Raw genomic sequence first — 20,322 nt, 5'->3', positions numbered from 1 at the left:
AAAGCCAGCGTATAAAGCCTGACACAAAAAAACCCCGAGACTAACCCTATAGCTCAGAAACCAAGAGTGGGATGGGAGAGACAGAGAGATGGTTATAGAACATTTTCAACACCTGCCACAGTGATACAAGGCTCAACTCCATTGCTTCACTCAGCATGAGTGGGCACGTGTTCAAATATAGAAGTTTTCTTACTCTGTCAGGAAATGTTGGTGTACAGGACTGAACAGCAAGATAAAATCAAGTTTCTTGTGAAATGGAAGAAATCCATGACAGAAACTTTTCAACTACTGACTGACGCATAGAGTGAAGAGATCCCAAAGATCAAGTCGGTGCTCAAGGGAATCCAGTCTTTTTTTAGCAGAAGATGTGAAAGCAAAAATGACAGAAACCCTCAACAGCCTTTCAAAAAATGACCCGTGGAATTGCTTTGACCACTGGCTGCATCATATGCAGCTGTGTTTCAACTCAGAAGGGAACTATTTTGAAGGTGATTGTAGTTGATTTTCTTAATTTTGTTAAATAAGAAGAGTTACAGGCATAGTCTCATATTTTATTGTGTTGGATTTCAGATTTTTAATTTAGCAATACAGGCTTACTGGGTTCTAACATGGCTGATACTGTGTTATAAAAAGGTTTCAAACCAGAAAACAGTAGACTTCATAAAGGATTATAGACATGCAAAACTAAACCTCACAACATAGTAGTAATTTTAATATCTGTATTTTTAAACTATTCATATCAGCTAGTGTTAGCTATGTAATCCAAGTGGGCTTGGATTCCTCCTGTAGTCAATGGATAAAGACAGAATTGTACAAGCATATGCAGCAGATGCCTAGTTTACAATAAGATTCATTAGCAGGTATCCATCTGTCACTAGTTACTGAATTTATCTAACTTTGGAGGGGTAGGTTGAAGTAAAATGAAGCCTATTTTAATGCTGAGCCCATTAACACATGCCTGGCAAAAGAAGTATGCATGAGGAATAGGGATTTACCATCTCCACATAAAATTGCCATTCAGTCTGCCAGGGAGTACCAAATTTGTGTGAATTTATCACCTACAGTTGTTTCCCCTCACAGAGCCTGAAGAGAAGAAACCTGGCTCAGCTTGTGGGGAAACATAAACTGCCTTCCATGCTGAAGCAAGTCTTACCTGCTCCTGGGCACAATCACTTCAAAGCCTTCCTAGCACTGAATGTTGTGGTACGTATCTGACAACACCAGACCGCATGTTAAAAATAGAAATTAACCCCAAAGGGGCCTGAATACTGCTACAGCAGATTTCAGCAGCCTCTGTAGTGGGCATCTGTAATACAGCTATAATAACTGCAACACTTAAACAAAGCTTAAAACATTTTCACATGAAATGTGGGATTACTTAGATTTTCTAAACGGTTTGATTTAGTGGGAGGTTAATAAGGTGTGAAAATGGTTTGTCCAGGTCTCATTTAATGCTCAAAACTTGCCTCTGAATTAAAGATGATATAAGCCAAATGAAATTTTAAAATACAGATGTTTTGTTGATCATTTAACACACTTTGCTTTAATTCCTCAGCCTCTTTTCGCATTAAGAAAAAAAACAAACACGATCAAACAAAATCAGCTGAGAAGCCGTATTTTAAATGCAGGTGATTTGTCACCAGATTTGACCCCAATTTTCACTCAGATGTGAGACAGTGACCTACACCAGCAAGTTTTCATAGGCAAAGATATATTGATATCAACATTCATTAAATCACTTCCCAGTATAGTACTAAGTAGAGTCACATTCTAGGTCACATGTGGGCCACACACATATTTCATCATGCATTATTTAAAAAAAAAGTCACAGCTAAGGTGACAATATTATTAACTTGGTAAAAAAGCAATTAAGATCTTCAGAGAGTGAACTTTCAAACAGTGCAGCAACACTTAAATGTCATATTTCTGTTGCAAATGCATTTTTAATGATAACATTTCTTTGTAATGTAAATCAGCCTCCTCTCAATTATAACATGTTAATCAAGTTATTTCTCAGCTGTTGCCTACCCATCAATGCCTACAAGTCCATCATGTGCCATTCTGTAAAAGCATACTAATTACTTGATTATATTTTAGCCAAGTTTTGCAATCCAAGTATTTTCTTCAAGACTGCATATTATGTGCAGATTTGTCCATTGAGGGAAGGTGAGAGCAGAAGATACATTGGCATCCTGCAACTTCAGTCTAATTGAAAACCTTTCAAAGTACCTTAGCGAGCAGTATTGATTCAATAAACCGTAGAAAAGGAAAAATGGGTACCCACACACTTCTTCCTAATATCTCATAGACATACTATTCCTGGCTGACATGCCTGAAAGCAGTAAGAAAAAATGCAAGGTTAAGATGACAATTTAATAATGATTGAAAACATACCTCAAACGCAGAGCAGGATTTGATTGGGTAGACGTAAATGTTGGTGACGGTGATGGGCTTGCTACTTCTTCTACAGGTTGGTACTGCCGTCTCAGAAACAGCTGCCCTTATGCTTTCTGCCTCAGACTCTGGTGGCTGCCAGTTGACAGTCGTCTTTCTTGCAGACAAATTATCCTTGAGTTCTCTGTCCAAGATGTGTGGTATTGGAGACAATTTATCTGCATTGCTAAAGGAAGGCAGGTCATCTGGGACAGACTCTGTCATCAGCTTTGTAACAGAAGACTGGACGGGAATCTCATTGCCTGACTTCGAGAGTCTGGTGGCTATGATGAATTTCAAAAAAGTCTGTGCATCTTCAAAAGAAGACATATAGCCAAAGGATATTCTCACAGAACCAGTGGGATGTCCATCAACTAGGTCTACATCGTCTCCACAGACATGGCCAGCCTAGTTTGAAATAGGAAGAGAACCAGAGAGCTAATAAGACAAATTTTGCTTTATTTCCCTCTAATTTTATACAGTTATTAATGAGTCTCTTAATTCTAACCTGAAAAACTGTTTTAAAAAAATCAAAGTTAACACATGAATACAAAGAGAAAATGAACGAAAAAAATCTCAACTAACTTATTACTCTATCTGGGAAAAGACCATTTTGAGATACTTGTTCTATTCTACCCTAAAGCAAGAGAGACTTCTGGAAAACATATAAAGAATCAGAAAAAGTCTGTATGCTCCAAGATGACCTGTAAGCTAGGGCTAGGGCAGTTCCCAGGTATATTCCAGTCTCCTCTGCATAGTTCACTGAGATTTAAACTGGGATATTACTTTCAGAAAAGTGAACAAACCAAGAGATTGATGATTTTCCTGGGGCAGTTTTCTTCCTATTTGCTGTCAGAACAGTTCTATTTTATACTATGAGTGACTTATTCATTGCTTGTGTTGAGTAGTCCAAGGGATAGCTATACAGCTGAGTACTGGTCTGGGATAGTAGCAAAGCAAAAGACTCGAATCTAGAGCTCCAACACCCAAAGTGACTTCCCTTGTCATTGGCATATGCAGTAAATCTCTTTTGCTGACCCAGTCAACATGTTGCTTTCAGGATGGAAGAAACTAGCCTCCTCCCTAACATTTCTTCCTTTGAAGAACATAGGTTGCCACTGATGAAAAAATTTTGTTGAAAAATGCTTCAAATACCCTAACAGCCACCTCCATGTAGATACCCCTTTATCTGATAAGTCTTTCATACAGCAGTCTCTGGAAAACTCTCCCTTGGGGCAAAAGTTTCTACTTCAGTAAGTGAGACGGTGAATGCTGCTACTCATCTCCAGTGAGATAAGCTAGAGACACCCTTTTTTCATCCATCTTACATCTCACCAATGGACACAATATTTAGTCCTAAGCTAGCATCCTTATTCCTCTAAGTGCAGTAGCTGCACTCAGAATTTAATTTATTTATGCACTTCTGTTACATAAAAATGGAAGTGTGAATAGATTACTCACGAGGGCTTTTTTGAGAAAGAAATGTCACAGTTCAATGAACACAGATGCCATTTAGAGAAGGAGAAAGAAATAAAAAAAAAACCCTCGATGTCAAAGCATGTAATACAGTAGTAAATATTGTATTTTAATGCAATGTGATGCAGTTTTTACCCGTGACAATACAGTGGAAGCAACATTTACAAAATTAGGTTGCATCTGTTAATATACATGTAGCCTTTTGCCAAGTATTGATTGACTGACTAAGGAGAGAGGTTCCTGCTGTGAAAATAAGTAAACAAGTTCCTACGTAACATCCTGAGAAAACTAAGCACACTTCTCCAGGGACCCTTGAGGACAGAAAGTCCTCCCTCACAGTCATTTCATACATGGAAATCTTCATCAGGGAAGGAAAAATACAGTCAGCACCCTGGGAAAAAGTGAAACCGAAGTATATGTGCGAATAATGTGATAAAAGATGCCTTCCCCTACGCAGTAATGCTGTCAATAACTCATCTGGATCCTTCTCAAAGGACTGATGGGAATGTCCCAAATAATGACTGCTTGATTGTGCCACCTCATCACACCACTTTTGGCAGACTTACAAGTTTGAGTTTGGCCTATCCCCATTTAATTGTTCAGCTTTTTGAACATGATCTAGACCTGTAAGAGGCCATCCAAGAGCGCTGCAGCTGCTTATTTGGCATTTGCACTTCAGCAGAAGGGTAGGTCCTTTTTAGCTTTCTCAGGGTAACCTGCTCCCCCTCAAAAACTCAAACATTACTCACCTGCTCTTAGATAGGTTATGCATGAGGAGACTATGGACTGGTAGCTTTCCACAGTTAAACAAAGCACTGTTTTGCCAAAGAGGGTATTAAAGAGCTCTCTTCCTTTAAGAACTTGTGCTATCAGTCTTGCCTATAAACGTATTTGCAAAAGTTATCTAAATGTCTCTGTGAAATTATAAGGGAGCTATAATATCAATACAGCCATTATAATTTTTTATCTTTTGAAGAATACCATCAATAAAGTTGTGGATTGTTCTATATTAATTTACTGTAATTTCAGTCTCTGACAAATATGCAGACCTGAAGTCTTCCTTGCTTAATTGTAGTACATCCTGCTACACATCTTTTAGTGACAATTTATAGAAAAAATTAGTCATCTAGAAAACAGCCTTTGCATTCATGTTCTAAGAGTATAACACACCAGTAATCTAGATAGGTGTCATCTAAATTTACTTCACCCTCTGTGATGCAGTGTGTATTCTCATCTATGGTTTTTTGGTGCGTGCCTTTTAAACTGTAACATCCAACAGCAATAGTTCTGTAATACTTGAACATTAAGTATGATTAAGAACACTTAAGGAACAACATGAGATGAGTTGTCCAGGAACTTCTGTTCTACAGGAAGTCTGGATTTCATGTAATTCCAAATCAGAGCAAGAAGCCACAATTTCATGTTTTCCAATGAAATAAAAACAAGTAACACATACTGGTTTGAGTCCATCAAATGATTTTTTTTAATCTCTCCATTTCAATGAACTGAATTTCAGTTCATTTAGTTATTTAACATGGCAATTGAGTTGAAAGGTCAGAGAAAGCAAATCAAATTTGCTTCCATTCTTAATGCTGCAGAGACTCAAAACTACAAGACATCATACATCTACTTTAGCTTTTAACTACTTAGGGCTTTTTTTTGATACACAGCCAAATTTTTTCTTCCTTTCAAACATCCTACCCTGAGGAAATTCAAAACTGATATCCAGAAGATGTCTCCTGGGTCACCGAATCTAGGCATTTTCCATAGGCCATATGGAATATCATGCAATCTCATTCAGAAACTAACCTGCAGGTTCCTTTGGATGTCCTCATTGCTTATACCCAAATGCATCTGGCAGGCTCCTGTGTTACAGAAGCAACCAGTGCGGATGTGTATGTTGTAGAGACTGGCCATCTTGTCCACCTTTCCAATCCAGCAGGAGATAAGACATAGGAGAAAACCAAAAAGCAGACATTTTAAAGTTGTGGTAAACAACATACAGTGTTTTAAAGGTACAATTCAATTGGAGGTGAATTATTTCTCTAAATTATTAACAACTTAATGTAGCTTTTAATATTCCCATACACATTTAGGATTTGTCAGCCTTTCGATTTCAGCAGAAAGAAAACTGGTGAAAGCAGAAATGCTTCTCTTGGTATTGATAGAGAGTGCACACAACACACATGTGCACACACACACACATACACACACTCACAGAGCATATCAGTTCAGGTCCTGATCCTGTTAATGACGGTACATATGTTTCATTTTAAACCGGTGAAAACATTCATCCACATCAGTAGTGCTAATTACAGGTCCGCAGTCAGATATCATTCAGTGTCATGACAGAACATTCATCTACAACTGCATCTGTAGAGTCTGAAGAGGGGCCTGAGGCACTTCTTTAGTTAGGTAGAGGAAACCTTGTTCTTCAAGGATCAGAAACTGCAAGTCCTCATTACAGAAACTGACCATTTGTGGGATTTTTGGCAGACAATCACTTGAAGAATCAGCCCCCTGGCAAGCAATAACATCTGTCAGGGCAGGGACGATACTGGAATACCTCCCTGACTCTTCCACACACGACTACCCAGTCCACCAGCTCTCTGGTGTACGTTTTCCTTGTGCTGTGCTATTCTGTGTTATACTATTTCCTTATTGTCCACTAAATAACAAGTAGGCAGAGATACAATACTTGATGACAAACTGGCATGAATAAATTATCTGAAGGAATGAAAAAGAGGACAGAAGCATGTGTCTATATGTCCGTTGGAAGGAGATGGGTACATGAATGCAGCAGGAGGATGGCACTAGCAGGATGGCATAGCAGAGGAAGATATGGCTTGTCAGGTTTTCATAGCACAGCTAAGAAACAATGGAAGCACACTGCAGGCATCCAAAAATGCTTTTTTTTTATTTCAAAAAGCAACAATAGCATCTGGTAAGGTTAGCAGAGCAGGTGCAGCTACTAGTTATTTATTTGACAATAAACGATGAATGTTCCCCCTCAGGTCTGGGAGAAAAGATGGTCAAGAAATGGTCAGAAAGGTAGCATGAAAACTGGAGCATCCTATCTCTACCATAGACTCCCAGAACAGCCTCACACAAGCTGTATTAAACTCTCTGTGTTTTAGCTCTTTTTTTTTGCAAAACGGAGAGTTAAGAGCTTTGGGAACAACTACACTGCAGACTGAGAGGACGCCGGCACACTAGTGACAAAATTCTCCTCATAGGGAACTCAGGCTCAGCCATGAGCATAACGACAGCTCAGCCTAAAGGTGCAAGAATTGAAGTGTTGACCATCTGAAATGAACCATTTTCCTAACTGTGAGTTCAGGCTTTATCTGATTGAGGTATCAATGTAAACATTCAACCTGGCTTTTCTAAATGGCTTAATCTCGATAGGCTTTTTTTTTTTTGTAACATTAATTTTCTTTGTATAGGATAATAGCCCAATAGATGGTATAACTCAGCCTATCTTCTGCCTCCTAGCTTCCCACATCATCAACCTTCTCATGTGAGCCTACCTTCTGACATCTCTGTCTTTAACTGTCTGAGATACCACGCGCCTTTATCTTCAGTATTTCAGCAGCGTGAAAAAACAAGCCTTGTGTAAGAAATTATTCCAGGATGAAATAATTCAACCTCAGTAGTGTTTATCTCTGCTAAAAGCAGTTCAAACATCATTAAATTTTTATTTGTTTTCATGTATGGGGCACAAAAATTTGCTGTACAGAGAAAAGTAATCCTACATCATTATAGCGCACAAATTCTCAAGTTCACACTTCAATATGTTCTGCGCCACTAGTTTAGTTCAAAACGGTTCAGTCCATAGAGAAACAATCAAAAAAACTTCTGTACGTCCACACGTGGAAAGCAGAGAAAAGAATCAGTCCTGAGATCCTTATTCATGATTAATACCCTGGAGAACATCCTGTGATCAAAGCACGTTTCTCAAACCAAAGTTAGAGTAAAAGGCATCTGTTGAGGAAGACTGTTGTGGTGTCATTAGCTTTGTTTTGTCAGAAGACTTCAATTTGGGAACAGTGACATTTTCTTGACTTCTTTTCTCATTTAGATTAGAGAAGTTGTCATCCCGGCATAACATTGTTTGTCATGGTGCTAGTGACTCATGGGTGGATCTATCATTCTGTTAAGGATAACAAGTAAGGCAAAAATCATTGCAGATACTTCACTACTGAATTTGTACAGTGTTTGGGCTTATCTGTTCAACACAGAAAAAAGCTTCAACACATAAAATATTTTTTTTATTGTTATTAAGAAACATTGCTAGGGCAGCCTTGCTTATCAAAGCATATGTAATGCAATGAAGTTTCCATGACTCAACATCAAAAAATTGCTAACAAGAATTTTTTAAAAATCTTTTTAATTTTGTTGAATAAATTATTACTGTTCTTTAATGAACAGCAATTTCATTATACCCTTACAACCTGATACCTTTCTCCAATAACACTTTTAATTGTGATATATATTAATCTGTACAGCAGACAAGGATTATTGATACAGAAAAATGTATAAAATTAGGTGAATATAGGGAATTACAGTTCAGGAGAAAAAAGATAACTTATCCATAGCCTTAGTATTAATCAAATCACCAATGTGATGAGGCACACAGGTGCTCTGCCAAACTTGGGAATCTGATGCACACCTTTCAGTGCAAGCAGTGACACCATGTATGAAATCACTAAAGTCAGCATGGCCCATATATCTGTCCGTTGAATGCATGCTTCATTTTCCTTTGGACATATGCTTCAATTTCATCTTGTTTAGTTTCTCCCTAGAAAAATGCTACTTGGGGAGTTAATTAAATCTCTCTCTGCAGTGTTATCACATAGCAAAACAAATAGAACATAAAACATCTGTTACAGTTATTTCAATGAAGAAAAGTGTATTTAAATAAAGCACATCTTTAAAATTGCCATAAGGACCGATAATGGATATTGAGCTCAGGGTTATGAAATACAGAACACCACTAGCAGTTCTGTCTGTAAAAGCAGTAGCTGAATTTTGGGAGGCAGGAATATGTTCATCAGTGAAGCCAAAGAAGCATGAATGGTACTAATGGCAAGTACAGAGTTTAATGTATCCAGATTGTCAGTTTTGGGTCTGATATTTGGAACTATTGTGCCTTGGTCTTTCAGATCTTAAAGGCTACAACTAAACTGCAAAATACATGCAGAAATCTTGCAGTAGTTTCACTGATTTCAGTCAGTGAGGACAAGGTAATTAAGCAATCACAACACCCTGGAGTCCCATCTGCCCCTCAGAGCCCCTTTGCATTCATTACTTTTCCTGAAGCTCTTTACCATGGGCCAAGCCCTGTAGGTCGCTTCACACCCTGACACATCTGATGTCACCTCTTCTTGATTTTAGACAAGCAGAAGGAGCTTTTCATACTTGCAGGCCACGGTCTTTGAGTTTAAGATGAATGAAATTCCTCTAAATAAATTTTTAAAATATTTTTTTTTCCAAGCATAATTTCTGTTTCAAGAACAGTTGCTATCCTCAGTGAGCCTTCCTCTAGTGTTGCCAAACTGGCCAAATGCTCACTATAAAAATTGCCATTTTTATACATATATATATATAAAATATTAAGATGGAGGGCTTTTTTCCCCTGGCTTTAATGCATTACCCTATCATAGTTCCCCTTGGATATCTGGTATTTTAGTTCACATTCAGATGCTGGACAACTCCAAAAATAAATTTCTCTGTTATGTTCTGATTTCCCATTCTCTGTCACAGCTGCAGCAGTGACTCCGCTGCCTTTGCTAAATGATTGGCTTCTGCTATCCATTCACTTGAGGGCTTTTCTCTGGCATCAGGCTCCACTGAAATAATTCTAAGAATGATGCTTACTGTGGGTAAATAGCAACAGTAAAGATTTACAAATAGCACATAGTTTTGCATCATTTCTAATCAACCAAGTCTAAGATTTTCACTAAGAATTATGGATTTTTCAGGAACCCCTGTTGAAGGCATTCCCATAGGATCCAATTCTGTAGCACTTATTCAAGCAAGTACTTCTTATTTATGCAAGTTATTTTACTGAGTACCACAAGAATTATTCAAGTGAATAAATGAACTTTTTTATAATAGATCATGAAGTGTCCTGAAAAAAACCAAAATCACGTAAATCATTACTGGCAGGTACTGTCCTTTAGGAATTGGGATTGGGACTTCTATTCTACTTTCTACAATGCTCAAATTTTAGAGCAGTTTGTTTGTCTGATGGATTTGCTCATTACAAGAATTTCACTGCACACCAGTTGCGGCTGGTTATAAAACAGGCTTCATGACACTATTCTCCAGATCCACTGGTAAATTAATTCACTGATTCATGGCATGGAATTGGAGAGAAAGTAAGCTAGCTCTTTCTGTCACCCAGCATTTGACTGTGAAATGTTGCTGCCAATGCAACTTAATCTTGTTTAATACAATTTAATAGTAGGTCAGAAGAAAAAGAAAATAATATCACCACTTGTTTCCAAATCATTTATTAAGAGCATTTTAGCTGAGTTAATGTATATTTAAACTGGTTTAACTGCATGGCTTCCTGCAAGAGAGGGATTTTTTCCCACCCTAGGGAAAGAATTTCTACATGGGCAGGTTCCCACAGTTTTGATGAAGCGGATACTCTCCTCCATATTGCATCTCTAGTTGTTGACAATGGTTTAAACTAATTGGAGAGTGGACGTAAATCTCCCTTCAGTCTGCACCTATTCACCACCCACTGACCGAGACCTCTTTGGCAGAAGGCAGTGAAGTATTAGAGAGAGATACTGAAATTTAAAATAATTTTACATTTCTACAATGCAGAAACTAGAAGATACTTTGGGGATAGGGTGGCTATAAGGAAGAAATGAAACACAATCACGATTGTTCATGGAAGGCCTTACATTTTTTCAGCTGCTTTTTTCTTGTCCTTAGTCCATGCAGTCAACTGGGGCATGGAATTATAAACTTTGTGAGTCCACATCCAGTTATCAGAAACCAAATAGGCTGATGAGTGGCTAAACAACTCTGGTTTTGTTTTTGATTTGGTATCTCAAAGGCAACAGGTCTCTCCAACCAATGGTATTTTTTTCTTAGCTTTTTTCCTTTTTTTTTTTTCAGTGAAATGATAAAATGACACCATGGAAAGGATGGATTCCAGGAAGAAAGGCAAAGCAAAGGAATCCAAGCCCTCTGTGGTTTCCTAACTCTGACTTCAATGGAACATTCCCTTGTCAGTCATAAGAAAATGCCTGTATCTCTCCATTCCATTGCGCATCCCTAGTTATTTTGTAGGCTAAAGGCTTTGAGCGTGACTACTACTAGTCAGAGAAATGAAAGCCAGAGGCAAACAACACAGAAGACTAAGCTATAACTCATATCCCGAAAGGTTAATGTGGAACGTAGAAGACTAATACAAGTGGAAGCAATGCTTAGGAATAAAAAGGTGCAGTACATGATATAGAAGGTCTAGTGACATAGATTTAATTCACGTCCCAGTCAAAACCTTTTCCTTTTCCTCATAAATGACTGAAATGGTCCTTTGTTTGTGCTAATCCCCTGAAAATGGGGATAGTAGATCACAGGGAGGTTGTAGGGTTGAAGTCCCATGGTGGACTGTGTTGAAGTACTACTTTAATTATGTCCATGCAGAGTTCTATACAGGATTTTTGTGGGGGACAGGCTGATGCAAGCAAGGTAATAGAGAAGGTGGAGCCAGGCTATCTTTGTCTTTGAAGGTTTCAGATAGTGGACTTAAACTGGACATTGCATGCATTCAAAGGCAGCTTATCTGCTTTTAGCAAGATAAAGAAAAAGGGAATCCAGCAGAGGCTGTTAAAAGTGCAGTCCTTTTGCTGCTACCACGGGGTTTCTTTTCACATTTCTTGCCTGTGTAACAAGGTCTGTAGTTTAGAGCCACAGTTTGGCCCTGTTACTAAATAGAAAATATTTAGCCTCTCTCATTCATCTGAGATTCTTTTATCTGAACAACTAGGAGTATCTTTCATTTATCTCCTTTCCAGTTTCCTTAGCAACATGCAAGGACACTCCAGAGAAACAATGTCAGGCAACACCTTAAGTATAGGCTTTCATGAAGCTTTCTAACCTTTACTAGCTCTGAAGAGCAGTTTAATAGAAGACAATTTCAAGCATACTATCTCACATGTGTCTTTGTCCCCCCTCAAGGATTTACTACAGAAAAGAACTCAGTCTGTACTCTGTCACTACTTCCTGAGCAAGAACAGAGCTTCGTTACCTACTAAATAGGTTTGCAGATATCACACTGAGTCTTTCAAGTACAGCATCTCCTTATGCTCTGTCAGTAATCTCCTACCTAGAAAGCCCCTTGTTGTCGGGTCTGTCTTTCACTTTCCAGTGCCATTTAACAAAATGTAAGCAGGGATTCAGATTCTAATGACATTTCTTGACAGTTTGAAGCAACAAGGTGCCATTTATTGGCAAGTCAGTGTGGTTTGCTGCATTGATGCTACCTCCCTACTTACTGGACATCCACAGTGCAACAGGAAACTAATTGGAACCAAAGAAATTAGTGGACGTTCAACAGGAATCTTCACAATAATATTTTCTCCTTGTAATTGTGTTTGCATTCTGTTGTGCTGGTCCACCTGCCATCTCTGGCTTCCTGAAATCAATGGCTAAATCTATAGCTAAAATCAATAGTGAGAAATCATCCCAGCAATTTTTAGGTAGCTACTGGGAAGATGGCCAAAAATCCCATTAGGCATATTAAGAACAATTTTCTTTCCCTGAGTCATCAAATTTAATATAATGAGTGGATATAGTTCTAAAAGCATTAGTGTAACTAACTCGAAGTTGTTTGGCCATCTCAGCACAGACATTCTCGGCTAGAATTAACAAATGCTACAATTCCATTTTCTCTGGCCCAGATGAAAAAATGCTGCACATCTCCATCTACAAAACCGAAAGATTGTTTTACACAAAAGTAAAAAATAATAGATGGAAAAAAACCATAAAAGGATTATGGTTTGAAGAATGACAAAGATCTTCTGCTTAATAACTTTCTATGAAGATTTATTTCATATAGATTAAATAAAGTAGAAATTATCCCTCATCATTGCTTAACAGCAGCTCACTTTCTCCTGTAGGGATATGGTATGAATTTCCAGAGAAGTAGTAATAGCTACTACCTGGCTCTGGTCAGCAATCTGATCAAATTGACCTGGTAACAGCTTCCTGTGCATGTGAAATGCTGTAGATCCATCTTTTTTTCCCCACTCTTCAAATTCGCAAGTTGTCATTGCTCTAATTCTGTGTCTATATGCCAGATGTACAGTGTCCTGGAGCTAATCTACCAGTGAAACTGCCTAAGAAACAAACAGCAATTATTCCACGAAACCTACCCACTACAGGTATTGCACGGTCTGTTTTATCATGTAACAAAAAGTAGTGATATGAATATGTATCCAATTAGCTGTGTAAATGCATCTGCTACTTAATATCTGAGCATTTCCCAGTGTTTAACATACTTCCTCCACTCTTCTGTGAGGTTAGAATGAGTGGGGAAGATAGACATTGAATCCCTCAAGGTGATGCTGAAAGACTAGGGCAGAAGCAGGGAGGAGATTTCATCTGGCCATTGGTGGGTCCTGGCACTGATCTAGGTCCTACTAAGCAATTTATTAAAACTTCACTGAAGGAAAGGAATCTTTTAAAAGATAACACTGTGAAACTAAAACAAAGAAAGCATACTTGGAACATGAAAGTGCTTCCAGAACTGCTTATATTATTCTGCCCCTTCTTTGGTCACACCTCTCCCATATAACACTGTTTCAGAGTCCTTGTCCAACCCTTCTCTGCTTGAATTTCTGCTTCCCTGACCAAACTGGTGTCTCTGTCTTTGCCCAATCCATGTAATAATGAACTTGGGCTACACTGTGGGAAATTAAGGTTAATCATTAGGAAATATTTTGTAATAGTGAATATAGCTAAGTTCCATAACAAACTGCCTCTGAAGGCTATGGACAGGTCCAGGTAAAGATGATCCTATCTTGGCACACAATGATGATGGGTAATGTCTCATAGACCCTGGAATCCTAAGATCTATTTCCCCCCTCCATGTCTTCTCAAACCACAGGGATTAATTTGTCTTGGTTGCTAAGCTGCTTATAAGAAAATTCACTGCCACAGCATGCTTTGGATGTAGAAGAGTAAATGGGTTTAAAAAGAAAACAATTTTGGTTTTTTGTTTCTTAGGGGAGTGTCATTTTGGTTTTTTCCTCTTCATGAGAACACTGGCAGAAAGAGGCTACCAGGGTAAAGAAGGTGCCACAGTTAGATCCTGTATGGCTATTCTTACATCTAAGTGATTTGGGGCCACATATTTTGATTTAAGACCTTGGTATTCACTTCAGAATGACAGAAAATAAAGACAGGAAAGGAAAAAAAAAACCAGTAGCGAGTCATCGAGTCTATCTTTACATCAGCTCAAGGCAGGCTGAGATAGAAGGAAGTTGGGTAAGACAGTGGGCAGATGCCATAATAAGAGCAGTCATCAAATTTCATTACAGAATTGTGCTGAAGAGACACGCTGAAAATGTTTTTTTCTTGAGAAATGAATGAAGAAAGATAAGTTTAAAATCTAGATCTCCCTTCATGCTATCCAGATTGACAACACTGCGCCAGGACATGCTAATATAGGCTTCTAGACAAAACTAATAATAATCTACCAGAGCAGGATTCTCAGTCTGGAAAGGCAAAGCTCATCCATATGCAACACTACATAGGAGCCTTCCTTAGGCAAACCACAATGTTTACACTCTCTGTCTTTGGCAGCTGATTCCTGTTATAGCAGTTTGTCTGTCACATGCAAGGGTGAAGTGGCAGGCAAGAAGGCTGAGACTGCTAATGGACTGATGCTCATTCCCTGGCAAGATTTTTAGGAGGTATGGCAAGCAAATATGGATACCAAGGGAACTTTTGCAGCTGAGACAATGAGAGCAAACTGCTTAGCTTCAGGCTTCAGGCAAAGGAGCAGTGTGAGAAAGCAGAGTGGGAAAGGGAGCTGGTAATCCACAGCTGAAATGACGACCATTTTTCAAAAGACAGCTATGATGTTTTGCTCACTTTTTTTAAGCCTATGACACACAGGAGGAAAAAAAATATCTGAGAAGACCAGAGTGGAAAAAGAAAAAGTTTGATAAGGGAAATGCTGTTTTTCACCAGAGGCAGAAAACACTGAACTGGAAGTGTGAACGGGTAAGAGCTCTCCAGGGCATACAATTCAACAATGTTAGGGGTGAAATTCCATCTGCCCATCTCTGCCTCTCCTCTCCCCTCTTCCAGCTCCCAAACTGACTTTACAGAATTACTCTGCAATTATCTACTGAATGTACAAAGAACATCTCACGGGTCTCTTCTCCCTACCAGAACAAAGAGGGGAAACTTAAAAAAATATTAGCACAAAACATTCCTCATACCAGACGTGGTGATTTTTTTAAATCTGCAAATGGAAGAGAGCATACAACTTCGCACTTTGACCTGATTTGGGAAAAATCCACTTTTTTTTGTATCTGATTGTTGTTCCAAATCAATGTTGTTCCCTCACAGCTGTTCTATCTCCTCTTTGGCATTCAAACCAGGCTGGAGCCTCATAGAGTTGTATGCAAGGCTTTGATAAAAAAGGATGGCAAGGATGCAAACTGAAGCCAAGTCATTGCTGTGTTTCAGAGCTTGAAAGACTTAGGGATGTATAAACACATTACATTTGTATATGCTGAAAGCTGCAGATATTCACTGTTAATAAATGAGCTAATGGGGATTCTCTGTGTGAAAAATCTGCAGTATTAGCTCAGCACTGAGCATGTATGTAACCTTTTTTTTGTGACATCACAAACGCCCTTTAATATCTAGGGCTAATTGCTTCTTCTTCGGGTAGCCTCACAAGGAAGCAGAAGATTGACAGCCTGCTGCATTAATGTCAACGCTGCTGCTTCCATGCTGCACCACTGACACAGAGGTTTTTATTTCTACCCCTGCACTTTCTCACCTTTCAAAATCACCAGCCTGTCATCTGTCCGATCTTCATTAATAGCAAAAACTATAATGCCAGAGAATTACCCATTCTTAACCAATAAGTGTACATGAAAAATCTGTTTGGCATAAAGGCCATCTTAATGTCCTGGACCTACCAAATGCTCATCATAGTTTAACCCCTGCCATAACTGGGGCTTTTTGGAGCTGCAGGGCAAATAAACACATAACATAAAACGATAGACAAGCAACTGCTGAGGGCAGCTTGTGAACAAAGAATACAGGTTCCCTCCCAAACAATTTCAAGAACAAATTACTACCAATAGTAGTCTACAAGACAGCTTTACTGAAAGAAATAGTTTTCATGGGAAGTGTTTGGTGCAGCTCAAAGGAGGAAAAATAACGTCGTTTTAGTGCTTAAAGGCAGGAGGTATACGTAGATTTCAAAACTCTAGTGGTTTTATCCCTAGATAAATTTTAATCAAAAATCTGAAGAAAAAACCCAAAGTTTTTTAGTGACTATTGGTGTTTGGAGTCTGCATGTCCTTCTTCTTTAATTGTTTTAATTACCATTTAGAGCAAAATAGCTAAACCAGTAATTAAACTGTCAATTAAACCAATGATATATATAGTATATAAAGGGAGTTTATTCCAAATATAATACTCTAAAACAGTGATACCCTTCAACAATCACAAGGAAACATTTAAATGAAAAAGCAATAGCAGTTCAACATTCATAATTATTTCACTGCCACCTTACCACTTCTTAACATCCAAGTGTTCTATATAATACATGATGAGAGGCTGTCAAAAATGCTGCCCTCCCTGAGAGTGCAATCATGGTACAGGCTCGTTTGTGTACCTCACTTTAATGAAATGCCTTCATTTGAAATGAAGGTTTTACTCAAGGATGAACCTAAGAATGTGGCTATTTCCTGTTGGAGCAATTGATCCCATGTATGTAATTCAAGCAAGTTTGTGGTTAGTGGCACAGTCTTGTTAGCTCTGATAATTAAACTCTGATAGCAGTGAGAAATGGATTTCAATAACAGAGGCAGGTAAGAACAGCTTTTCTCCAAAATGCTACACAGATGAAAGACATTTTTTTCCCTGCTTTCATTTTTCAGTGGCAGTGTTAAATGACATGTATTTCACTACACGCCTTTCACATCCTAAATATCTTGGACTTAGTTCAGAGTTTTGAATATCATGTAAATTATGTAAATCTTGAGGCTTAAATGTAAGCTTGGTATCCTCTGAAGACACTGTCTACTTATGAAGTCTTTCTTGCCAATCTCAAATGTTCCAAATATACTGCTCCAAACCTTGTCATAGTATTTTCTCTGGAATCAGTTAGTTGGGTTGTCCTTTTCAGGCTACCAAATGCTAATGTCAAGCCACACTGTGCCCTGTAATAGGTAATGGGCACATAACAAACACCTGTCAGAAGGACAAATAGAATTGGTTGGATGCCTGGTTATAAGTAATTAATTATAGAGAAGATATCATCCATAAAGGAATAGGACATTCATCATTTCTCTTTTAATATACTAGCCGAAATACAACCTGAGTCATTAACTGGTTTCCACTAGGAGTAGGTAAGTCAGATGATAGAAATGTCATCCAATCTTCCCTTCATTAAAAATTCCCCAAAATCTTTTCTGAGAGCCTTCTGAAACTGTGTTCTCCTAACTCCACTAGATCACATTTGGAGACTGACCAGTGAATCCACGTGTTGCAGATCACAGCCACGTCCAGAATAGAGGACCCTATTTAATTTCTAAACTATTAATGGAAGTATTGGATTTAACTTTGATTTGAATAAATCCATCTCATTTTAGACAGGCATACAGGTATGAAGATGAGATTATATTGTCAATTTGATGAAGCTTACTCTCTGCTGTATGTATTTTCTTTGTAATCATAAAGAAGAAGCAAACATTTTTCTCCTCTATAACTGCTATGTCTATGAAAGAATTTCATCCCATAAAGAAGCCAATTTTTTATAGATCACACATGTTATAGCTTTGGAAAGAATAGTGCTGTTGCTCACCAATTTCTAAATGTCAATAAATTGCACATTATTTTAATTAAACAAAGTATTCTAACAGGCACTGCAGATGTGACTGGTATGCTTTTGAAAACTTTATAGTTCTTCACTCTACATACTCATGCCAAAAATTATGAGAATTTGGTGAACAGCACAATTCAGATGACACAGATCAATAACAAAGCTTTATGAGCAGCCACTGTAGCAAACAGGCAAAATGGAGGCATAAGACAATACAATTTTCTTTTTCTTTCAGGATACAGCTGAGTTTAAAAAAGTGAAACATACGAGGGCTATTTTTACTAAGAAATTGTGAAAATCAGGAGTGCAAATAAAGGTTTTTGGGTTTAACTAAAGGATAGAAGCAACATCACTGTTTTTGGAGTGCTTTACAAGTCCCGCTGTGTTAGTATTTCCAGTCTTTTCTGAACACTGCAACACATATTCAAAATTATATAAATGGCTAATTCACTCCTAAAATGTGTAACTCTTTGAAATGAAATGTGGTGAGAATTTGAGACTGCTTGGTAGCGCACTCCCAGAAAAACTATATGGGAAGAAGAGCTTCTCCAATACTACACATTTTCCATCATATGTTCATCAGTGTAGTAACTGCCTTAAATGCACCCATGAAACTCCATATTGACAGGCTAACAAGTAACCACTGCTCTTCTGTTCTCCCTTGTGTGTATATGGATCTCCTTGAGTATTTTCAGTGACATGTCTCTGTGTTCCCCTCATTACCCAGTTCTCCTCGCTGGCAGAGATGTGTTGAGGAACACCTTTTGCAACACTCCCACTCTCTCCCTAATGTTACAGATTTACCAGCTTCTAAGAGCAAGGCAGCTCTGCTACTACTGCTGGCAGAAGGAGATAAGTTGCTAAGGCAGCTGGTGACAGCTGTCTGGTTTTTTTTTAAAAAAAAAATCAAGGTTGCACACTTGAACTTGCCTCCTGGGCTTATTCAATTGCCAGCCAATGAAAACCAGAAGAATTAAGCAAAACTAGAGCACTGAGGTTTTTCTGACTTCTGCTGATGAACAAGTGAGCTACATTGCTCTGTTACCCACTGTCTACACACTCCACAGTCATACTTGATTATGGTCATACACCATTTTCCTTCTACTGCACGTAGAAAAGTTTCACAAAGTTCATCTTAGAGATACTCAGAACATCTGATGGACAAAGACTAAAGAAATCTGTTGAGAAAAACAGCAGTTAAGGATTTTTTTAAGCTTGAATCTCACTCCTTCCACTGATCATTCAACTTTATTCACTGCCCCTCAGGAATATTACAAGAGTGTAATTATTAAAACTGAAGGTTCTAATAAGGTAGAAAAGACAAGGCAGTCTCTTATGTCAGCTTTTCTGGACTTGTTCTTCAATTTCCAATTTTCAGTGCTCCATAGAAGGAAGTCAACAAGAAATCAAATTGCCTAGTCGATGCATCCAACTTCCTATATGTAGAACATTTAATCTGTAAAATATTGGCTTTTTCTGTTAAATAGTTTGTATCATGCCAGCACTACTTATTGGATTCTTTAAAAATGGTGTGTATATTTTACGCAGAGCTAAGAAGAAACAAAACTAGAAAATCAGAAGGGATCACTATAGACAAAACATTTTCTTTAGGATAAAGAACTCATTGTGAATATAAATATAACACTCAGTTAAGGCAAAAGAAAAACATACCTGTGAAAAGCCGATCGCCTCTCCATTTTCATTGAGCACGTTAAAATTAATGATTGGACCCTGGAGATCAGGATTACTGAAGTCTGTATCGCTGTAAATACGCACTACAGGAGCCCCATTGGCATATTTTAAGGTAGACAGCACATTATAGGTGTAGTGAGCTAATGCAAACGTATGCTGTTTTATTTTCTCCATTCCACCTACAAAAGAAAAGTGCATGTACGTGTCATATGCTTTATTTTTATCGAAATGTAATAAAAAGATGATTTTACAGAATGGTGTAGCTTAGAGGTAACTAGACAAAAATTGGTAGTTTTGTGCTCCTTTAAATGAATATATGTTTTGAAGAAACATATATCCTCATACAAAAGCTTTAGAAGTACTGCTGCACCAAGGACTTATCTACAAGGACTCTACTGTAGATATCTACAGTTACACTGACTTGGATTCATGTACATTAGGACACTGATCATTCCAGCCTATAAGTATCACTAAAACATTGCGGAACAGTTGATTTGAAAAGCAAGTTTTGCTCTAAATGCAGGCCTGGAGATGCCAGGACAAGAGGAAAAAGCCTCAAGTTGTGCCAGGGGAGGTTCAGATTAGACATCAGGAAAAATTTCTTCTATCAGGCACTGGAAGAG

General features: G+C 38.1%; 1 protein-coding gene across 1 annotated transcript in view; it reads right to left on the bottom strand.

Moving 5' to 3' along the window:
- MOCOS (molybdenum cofactor sulfurase) overlaps nucleotides 1–20,322 on the bottom strand; it is a 213,001-nt gene that overhangs the window by 32,794 nt on the left and 159,885 nt on the right. Inside the window, exons 6-8 of the mRNA XM_069852989.1 lie at nucleotides 19,679–19,878; nucleotides 5,719–5,835; nucleotides 2,395–2,841 (exon numbers count right to left, since the gene is read on the bottom strand). Coding sequence (XP_069709090.1) covers nucleotides 2,395–2,841; nucleotides 5,719–5,835; nucleotides 19,679–19,878 — 764 coding nt within the window. The remainder of the gene's footprint in view (nucleotides 1–2,394; nucleotides 2,842–5,718; nucleotides 5,836–19,678; nucleotides 19,879–20,322) is intronic.

Source organism: Phaenicophaeus curvirostris, chromosome 3 (assembly GCF_032191515.1).
Source record: "Phaenicophaeus curvirostris isolate KB17595 chromosome 3, BPBGC_Pcur_1.0, whole genome shotgun sequence".
Taxonomy (NCBI): Eukaryota; Metazoa; Chordata; class Aves; order Cuculiformes; family Cuculidae; genus Phaenicophaeus; species Phaenicophaeus curvirostris.
Note: the sequence above shows the minus strand (reverse complement) of the source record. Positions and strands in the feature narration are given on the sequence as shown.